The sequence below is a fragment of the Thalia democratica genome, chromosome 9 (assembly GCF_965202585.1).
Source record: "Thalia democratica chromosome 9, ktThaDemo2.hap1.1, whole genome shotgun sequence".
NCBI lineage: Eukaryota > Metazoa > Chordata > Thaliacea > Salpida > Salpidae > Thalia > Thalia democratica.
In genome coordinates, this window is record NC_139173.1 from 30,291,464 (window position 1) to 30,300,984 (window position 9,521).

At 26.2% G+C, this 9,521-nt stretch overlaps 1 protein-coding gene and 1 long non-coding RNA gene across 2 annotated transcripts; both read right to left on the reverse strand.

Moving 5' to 3' along the window:
* Positions 1-437: 437 nt before the first annotated feature.
* On the reverse strand, positions 438-4,485 carry LOC145844595 (uncharacterized). Its single transcript, XR_014370295.1, has 4 exons — positions 4,375-4,485; positions 4,201-4,273; positions 3,258-3,452; positions 438-504 (listed from the first exon to the last, which is right to left on the reverse strand). It is a non-coding gene; the product is annotated as an uncharacterized LOC145844595 (long non-coding RNA).
* Positions 4,486-5,096: 611 nt separating this feature from the next.
* LOC145845175 (uncharacterized) lies at positions 5,097-9,163 on the reverse strand. The gene is made up of 8 exons (XM_082952597.1): positions 8,952-9,163; positions 8,612-8,774; positions 8,288-8,332; positions 7,660-7,906; positions 6,189-7,188; positions 5,861-6,029; positions 5,467-5,553; positions 5,097-5,362 (listed from the first exon to the last, which is right to left on the reverse strand). Exons 1-8 carry the CDS (start codon positions 9,099-9,101, stop codon positions 5,097-5,099), a joined length of 2,127 nt encoding a protein of 708 aa, XP_082808723.1. The 5' UTR covers positions 9,102-9,163.
* Between the last annotated feature and the right edge of the window lie 358 nt (positions 9,164-9,521).

Here is a 9,521-nt window from a genome sequence, read left to right on the forward strand (position 1 = left end):
GCCGGTAGGTATTAATAGGACCTACATATATATATTTTATACTTAACAAATATTTATTACTTTTTTACTTGCAGCCCTTTCAATTGTTTTTAAGAATTTGAATTGTCAGAGTTTAAATAGTCGTGCACCCATTTAGTATGTTTTTATTTTTCTAAATCCTTGGGATATATAATAAGCATTTCTAATATTATATACAAAATGTTTAGTGATTGTTATTTTGTTTGCAACTATTGCAACTAGTATAAAAATGAGGTATCAAAAGTCAGATAGAACAACTATATGAAAAATTTTTTCTAAAAGTATGTTTAATTTTTTATTTTTTTTATTTGTGGCTAAACTTGAAAAAAATAACTATTGCTTTATTAGTAAGTATCTATACGCTTTGATATTTCTTTGAATCATAAACGTTATTTACTCATAGAATACTTTTTTTTGGTCTTCTTTTATTAGTTTTACTTTTATTAAACTTTGTTCCTCAAAATTTTCAACGATGACTGAAAATATCTGTTTAAAAATTTTAATTGTTACAAAAAATAAATTTGTGTTCCTAAAATAGTAATATTAATCAATCGTATAAAAATAGAAGACAAAATTCTTCTTGTACCAAACTTATAAAAACATTTTATGGTTAAATATTTTATAAACCGATTAATGTTTACACAAAGCATTCTTAAGGGATACTTTGTTTATTTAAAAAAGTATCATTGTTAAAAATACTTACTAGTAGAAGTTAAGATATAGCATATTGTTTATTAAAAATGGCAAATAGAATCTTAAATGAAATTCAAGTTTAATTTTGAATTAAATGAAAAGGTTACTAAAAAATGTATAGAAATCTAGCAACACACTGTAAAGAAAAGCTTATATACAAATATATAGTGTAATTAAATAAACTTAAGCACTTTTCCTAGAGCCCACATTTATTAAGAAAAGTAAATTTTAAAAACAAACTAAAACATATGTTTCATAAAGCTAAATGTTTAAATATTCTGCTGGTACGATTTTTAAAAATCTGTAATATTTGTACTGTACAACATTCAATAATTACGTCATAATGTTTTTTGTTTTTTGTATAACTTTTAAACCTTTATTTACTAAAGTGCTATTTACTTTGAATTGAACTAGCTGAAGATTAAGACATTATTTTTTTGTCCTAATGAAAAGTATGTTCTGGAATTTTTTAATCACATTTGCCTAACAAACTTATAAAAAGCCCTTAAAGTGGGCTCTGTAGAAAGCGATTAAGTTTAAATAATCATTTTGTTTTCTATATAAATTTATGTATATCAAAAGATTTTTTAAAAGTTCTGGCCAATAGTGCTTGCTAAGGAGTGATTTTATATTTTACTATGTAAAAACAATATGTTTATACGACCGTTTCGTATATGAGATTAATAACCTCATATAGTCATCAATAAATCTATAGTTTATTAACAGTGTTTAATAGAAGTTTAGAATTTTAAAATTTTATAATTATATGACGTAGTAATATTAGAGGTTGTTTGTATAGTAAGTTAAGTTTGAAAAAATACGCTGATCTTGTTAGTTTAAGAATTCATGCATTTTGAAAAGTTTGGAAAGGTATAAAAAAAAAACGCTATAAACTGTATTAGAAAATGTTTTAAGCTATTCGTGTTCCCGGCTTGATTTAATTTGATTTGCGATTTTAGAGGCTGTTTTTACTGAATGAAATTTTAAAAACTAAGATTTTTACAGATAATTAATTTGGATTATATAGAGATGACGGACTATGGATAACAAGAAGTAAGTTACCGAGATCAGCTGATAACACTGCTAAATATTTGATTAAACTATTTAAACAAAACAGCTTTAAAATAACAACAGAATCAGGATTAATCCAAACAGATTTTTTAGATGTGTCGTTTAACATATTAAACTCAAGTTACCAACCCTACAACAAACTAAAGTCACCAAATTTATACGTAAACAACAACTCAAATCACCCCCGACAAGTACTAAGACAACTAACCGAACCAATAAACAGAAGACTAATAAAAGCATCTAAAAATGAAGAATCTTTTAACAATGTAAAAGAAGTTAACCAAAAAGCATTAATTTCTGCCAATTGCAAAGATACTCTGAATATAAAAAAAAAAAAGATTGATAGGTAAGACCATCCTATTAAAAAGAAATAAAAGACAAAGTAAAAAAGATACAATATTTTTCAACCCACCGTTTAGTCTAAGTCTAAGTTATAAAATAGGCAAACAATTTCTAAATCTGATTACCACATCCTTTGATAAAAACCACACATATGATTTAATATTTATCCGCAACGTATTTAAAGTACCTTACAGTTGTACAAGTAATTTCAGAAGCAATCAAGTGGCACTAAACAATAAAATATTTAACAAAAACAATATAAACGATAAAAGCAACACAAAAGGTACACTTTGCAATTGCAACAAAAAACCTTGCCCTTTAAACAATCAATGCCTAGTTTCAAACATAATATATAGAGCAACAAAAACATCAAACAAAATAACCAAATAGTACTTAGGATCTACAGGAAATAGATTTAGACAAAGATATAGGAACCACAAATCATCATTCAACAACATCAACAAAAGACATAGAACAGAACTGGCAAACTATATTTGGAGTTTAAAAGATAACAATACAGACTGCAAAATTAAATGGGAAATACTAAACAGGACAAAATCAAAATTCAGTACTAAATTCGGCTGCAAACTTTGCAACTTAAAAAAAATAGAAATTGATAAATCTGAAGGACATAACACTAAACAAAAAATGCGAAAGACAAAATATATACATACGTTACCAAAAATTATTTTTTTTAAAGTTCAAAACTAACTAAATATTAAATAAAAGTAAAATTAAGCCGCGATCACGAATTTTACTTTTAAACATAGTTTAAAAAAAATTTCTAATACAAACTTTCCAAACTTTTTAAAACGCACAAACTCTTAAACTAACAAAATCAGAGTGTTTTTCAAACTTAAATTGCTTCACAAAAACTTTCATTAATACTACGTCATAATACTCATAAAATATAAAATTTTAAACTTCTGTTAAACATTGTTAATAAACTTTAGCTTTACTGATGAGTATATCAGGTAATATATCTCACATACGAAACGGTCGTATAAAGCTATTGTTTTTTACGTAATCAAATAAGTATACATAAGTTCTAAATTTTAAATGAACTTATATAATTTTTTAAATTTTGCTTTATACTTGTTAATTGTATGTACCAAAAAGCAAAGACGGCTTACTCTATTAGTAGAAAAATGTAATTCAGATATATTTATAAAAATTTCGGAAATAATTTTATTTTCTTCGTCGTTTGATAGGTCATAATGCAGTTTTATGCAAAAAACTTCTAGTTGAATAGTAGTTAAGACTTTTTTTGTTAATATAAATAGTTCTTCGTTGCATTCTCTTACGTTTGAAAATCCAAACTTCTCCATCTTTTTAATAATTGAAACTTATTATTGTAAATCAATTTTGGAAACTTTGATTATGTATTTAAACAGTTGTTACAAGCTCGTAGTTCAAGTTCTAATAAATAAAACTTAATATTACATCTTAAAACTTTGCTGAAATATATTTTCTAAATTAGTTAACACTAATTATTTTTTTATCATGAAATATTATAAGAAAAATATGAACAAATGTTAAAACAAGTTGATAGTATTATTTGTTATAAATTAAATCTAGCTATAATTTTTTTATTTAAAAACTAACTTTCACGCAATATTTAACTTTTTCGGATTTTAGTAATAATATTTTCAAATATTCTTATTTGAGTGAAGTTTCGATTTATGTTTTAATTAACTATAAACTAAGGACATTAGTTTTGTTTTATGAAACTAGATGAAATTTTAAGTCATAAATTTCATTATACACCATGGTTTCTCAAAATCATTTTTGTAGTCGCCCATTTGGCAGAAACTTAAAAAACTATCGCAATCTTTATTAGATATCGCTCGTTTAATAGTTATTTAACTGTTTACTTGTTTGCCCTATACTAGTTATTTTCTTTTTATAGCAAAGTTACCTAACTACTATAACTATTTTTAAAATTTTTATTTCAACAAGACTGTTACTTTTCAATAAAACTTTGAAGTACATGTTTATAATTTTTTTAAAAACTTGTAGATTTTACATAAGTACTATGAATGATTAGCAGTTTTGTTATAGATCAACTAAACATACTTTTACTTGTGAAAACAAGGAAATTAACTTTGTGTCAGTGTGAGTTGAATTCAAACTTTCAGCAACAACAAACCTGGTTTTTAAAAGTATTATTAAAGTTTAATATCTTATTTTTTAAAAGCAAATAAAATTATCTGTAAATCAAACAAACAACTTAACATAAGACAAATAAACCAGTTTATGTAGGCAGTTATAAATTTTCCAGAAACTTTAAATTTGAGCAAGTTAGTTATGTCCCAGTCTTCAAGTTCTACAATTATTTCCTGTGTTTATATAATGTTTTAATATTTCACTATAGCAAGTTGCAAAGAGTGTTTAAACTAGCAACGCTTCAATTAAAAAAAACACATATATTAACTAATAAAAACCAAACTATAACAATGTATCGTAATACTAACAATATAACTATGTTAATATAACTGATTATTTAATTTTTATAGATAAAAACTATTTTTGCCCCAAAATAAACATTATTGTGAGAAAAAGTTTGAAGGAATAAAGTATTAAGCTTGAAACACGTGCAAACTGTGTTATACAATGCACAAGCATGATTTTAGATTAAGTAAGACTGTGCACTAACTTGATGTGTACTTCTGCTACGAGCAACATTTTCAACAACTTTTTCTGCAAGTCTGTAACTAATTTTTTTTTGCATTTCATCTTTTACTGAATAGTCCAACTTAATAAAAAGTGTTTTCATTTTACGGTTAGAAATTAGTTCTAAGCATTGTTTAATAACTTCATCAACAAATAGTTTCACATAATGCAAACTAAACTTTTCGATCTGTTTATTTTAATACCAGTATTAAACATTATATATGATGAAGCTACTGTTAAACATAACGAGATTTATATTAATCAGTTTCAATTAGTTTTGCAGCGTAAAATGTTTGAAATTATAAATAAAGACACACATTAACATTGATAGATGAGAGAGAGTTTGTTATTTTTTTCATATCATTCGAATTAAAACTGTCATATGAGTTGAATCTTATCTCTTCTATTTTGCTAGTAAATTTTGTGATAAAATCGAGATCATTGCAAATTTTTTTATGATCAGTCCATATATTGAATTTATGGTTTTCTAGCTTTTGTTTTAGCTGATTCACAATGTTAGTCTTACATATTTCGACATAATCTGTTCTTATTACGTATGAATGATCTGTAAAAATAAACAAAAAAATACTCAAATAGTTAAATTAGAAAAATATATTTGCTATAACAGTTTTAGTTATATTTTAGTTCTGTTTGTTTAAAGCAACTAACTAAAGGTTTTTTCTCCATGACATTTTATTATATGTTCTGTTGATGCTTGAATGAGCTTATCTTTCCTTTGGAGTAAATCGTTCGAGTCTAATAAATGTTTATGTTTTAGAGACTGTTGTTTACATACATAATAGCTTAAGAACAACAGTTTATATATTTATACTTATCATCATATAAACATATTTCAACATTTACGGAATAAATAAAAATGGTGTCAAAGTTTCTTCCACTAGCTTCTCGTACTTAACTTTCTATTACAGCTTAAAAATATTAACTGCTATTTATATTGTAAAGTATTAAAAATGACGTACACTAATCTTGATAAACTATTATTAAAAGCTAGTTTTTTTTAGAAAAAAGAGGGTTAAGAATCAACAATAAACAAAAACCATACCAAACGAAATGATATTCATCAGCGAAATTAAAAACATCCGTACTGTAGAAAGTTTATCCTTTCTCTTAGGACTACCAAAACTATCAAGTTCAGGAAAAACTTGTGGCAAGAACCAACAAAACTGATTAAATGAAAGTCTTAACCAGGCATGTTGACAGGTTAAGTATTCCTGTAAAAAGTGTAGGCACATAAAACTAAAGTAAACATTTCATGATTACATAAAAACCAACACTAATTAGAGTTATATATACGTTTCCCTAATTCTAAGCTAAAAGATAGACAGAGGTCTTGTATACTAATTTAAAAAGTTTAAGCTTTTTTGACCTACCTGTATGCTCTGATGAGAAAAATAAAACATGCATGGTCCAATAAGGGCAGCACTTGTGTCCCCATGAATTCCGATAATAAGGTCCTGTACATCTTTCGCCTCTATGTTGAAGTTTTTGAGGTCGTTTTGATTTATTACAACCGACCCAACCATAGTTTTAGTAAAAGCTAACTTTGAAATCTTTTTAAGATTGTTTTCGTCTTGAATCTCTCCAGCGTTGTGAGATGAATGCTGCAACCGTCTCAAAAGCTCGTCGAAAAGATTGGCTGTTGATTGAACAACCTTCCAAATTTCCACACTTCCGACTAGGTCATACAGTTGGCAGAATATGCGTAAGAAAAGAGGACAGTAAATCAGCTGTTGCACTCTTGGTGATTTTTCTAAAAGCTTTGCAACTATTTTGTCAACATCCCTAGTGTTTATATAAAACTCCATAAGAGATTTCATGTCTTGTTCGGTCAAATCATCCAAAAAAAGCACATGATCTGGTTGTATGTCAGGATGGAAATTTAGGATTGAGTGCGGCCTAGAAGTTAAAACAAGTCTGACGTCTGGTAGAACTTTTCTTGACAAAAGCAGAAACATTAATTCGGAAGGGTTAAACTCTTCCTTAACTTCTACTTGAGATCGAACTTTTAAACCTTCAAACTTTATATCAGTTTGATCAAGACCGTCAAAAATGACAGTTATAATGTTTTGATTTTGCAGTAACCATTTAAACGCAACATCTAAGTCATGTTCTTTCACTTGGAATCTGTTAGTTAAGTGCATCAAAGGAAGTCTTAGTAACAGCTGTTTTAAACTAATTGGTTTTTTTGGATCTAGAAATGCTAGAGGCACGAACACACAGCGTCGCTTTTCTTCTATTGTTTTGAGGACTACCCTCTTGCTAATAGTAGTTTTTCCTGCACCAGCTGGGCCTATTATCAACATATAAACTGAGTGACTTCTTAAATTTCGACGTGATGTTTCGTTTCTCTGTTCATCATTACTAGTGGACCTAGTAAAAAAACTAACTTAAAATAAACGAAACCAAAACTAAACTTTAAACCTGCATGAATATTTTTAAAATTGTAGGCTACAAAACTGAAGCTGGATGAACAAAATCTTGTTTTGAACTAAAGACAACAATATCTTTTAAATAATTACTTTTTTGAAAGTTTATAAATTAAAATCTGTCTTTAGATAAAATTATCATATTAAAATAGTTAAAAATAAAATCTATTTGTTCTGTAAACTTTTATATATTTTAAGTATATTAACTCTTAAGTCCTTATTAGTTGTTATTCTAATATATTTACTAAGCATCTGTAGTTAACAACAATCATAAAAAGTTAAACTTTTAACACAGGTTGACTCATTTATTAAAATATTATAATAATTCAAAGTTTCTCAAAATTTTTTTTTTGTAAAAATTTTACAAATAAGATAGAAACCTTTTTTCAAAATGCTCAAGTTAAAACAATCTAACCCAACAAGTTCATCAAAAAGAACTATTTCAGCATCTTTGTAAGCTCTTCTTTGTTCTTCAAGAACTCGATACCTTCCATCTGTTATAGCGTTGTTTTTCGTGAAATGATCTTCACTGAGCTTTATAACTGGGTGGACAACTGGTAGACCTTGCATATATTCTTCACTGTCATTTTTTCCTATTGGATCTTTCAAGATGCTACAGAATTTCTTAAGATCTTCTTCGATTACGCGTATTAAGCTACTTTCTGTATGTATTAAATTATTTTTTGAAAAGTTTTCGATGAGGCTTTGAAGTTTTACATTTAAAATAAAACTTTTACAGTCACCCTTAAAACCTATATTAGTGTTTGAAAGATACAGGTTTTAGAAAATATAGCTTTTTTCTTTGTTTTTGAACTTTTTAACCAAACAATATTGTTTATATATGCTTTTTAAGTACAAAAAATTCGAAATAAACTTGTTTTAGTTATAACTTTTCTTTATAAGTAACAGTTTAGTTTACTACACTAACTACCATATTTTAATCAAAAGATAATAAACGAAACAAAAAATACACTGTACATAAACTAAAAATCACATAACCTTTTCATTTTGAATTCTTATTTTTATTTAATTAAAAAAATTACCATAAAGGCCTTGGTTTTCGTTGTAGATGATGTAGTCAGAGTAATCTAAAAAGTAAACGTATTTTCAAAATTAAATATAATAATAGTAATAATATTAAAATTAAATATAAGTTATCCAATAAAAGTGATTAACCTAAAACAAAAATCATATTTCGCTATTTAACATTAGTAAAATGGTAGTAATTAAAAACTGAGATATCAATTTAAGCTTTAAATTGAAAGCTTTTTTTTATAGATTTCAAGTGTTTTGCTACAAATATGTTTAGTTCACTGAGCAATAGTCATGTTTGAAAACTATATTTGTAACTAAAAATATTTACTTACCAGGCCTAACAACCGAAGCGATTTCAACCAAACCGTTTGTTTCCAAAGCATTGATTAACGCCAGAGTCCAACCACTTTTCAACTGTCCAAGTTCACCTTTTTGCAGAACAAGTTCTGCCATCTTGTAAAATTGCCCTTCATTGTGTAGTACCTCAATACTTTGCTGTTTTTCAAATTTTTATTCAATCTATTAAACTGTATAACTATTAAAACTTATGTTATAAAAGTGGTTATGTAAAAATAAACTGTAAATTTATTTTTGTAAACTTCAAAGAATGTTTGAAAAGAAATTTTGTTATTTTAATAACATATTTAAAATAAAAGTTGTAAAAACATATACCTTTAACTCATCATTGCAAAAGTCTTTCAGTTCCAAATAAACTTGATGTTGATTAATGCTTTTGAGAGTTTCTAACAATTGTGAATCAGTAAACACTTTAAACGTAAACAAACTGTCGTGCGATTTGTCCTTTGATACTGTTTCGCTCATTTTTTAACCTTTAAGTTAGTATTTAGAATTTGTATTTAGTTTCGTACTTTTAGTATTGTTACTGAAAACACCTGAATAAAACATAATAAAAATGAACACAACGCGATTTTGGAAAAAAAAAAGCAGTTTAGAATGTTAGAGTTAAATACAAATTTTATTTATAACCTTTTTCATTAGGAAAAAATTGAAGAATTAAGCTAAAGTAATACTAAGATTACAAATTTATTAGGAGGTTTGAATAAAATTTCTGGTAAAAGACAAATATTAAAGAGTTAAAGCTTTCCTTGTCAAAGAGAAAAAAAATCACATGTAAAATTGAAGTTTATAGCTTGTTCAAAATTTAGAAAAAGAAAGATTTAAATCCAAATTATTTTACAACCGTTAACTTAGCTCGATTAGCATTTTTTGCATTAAAAAAAA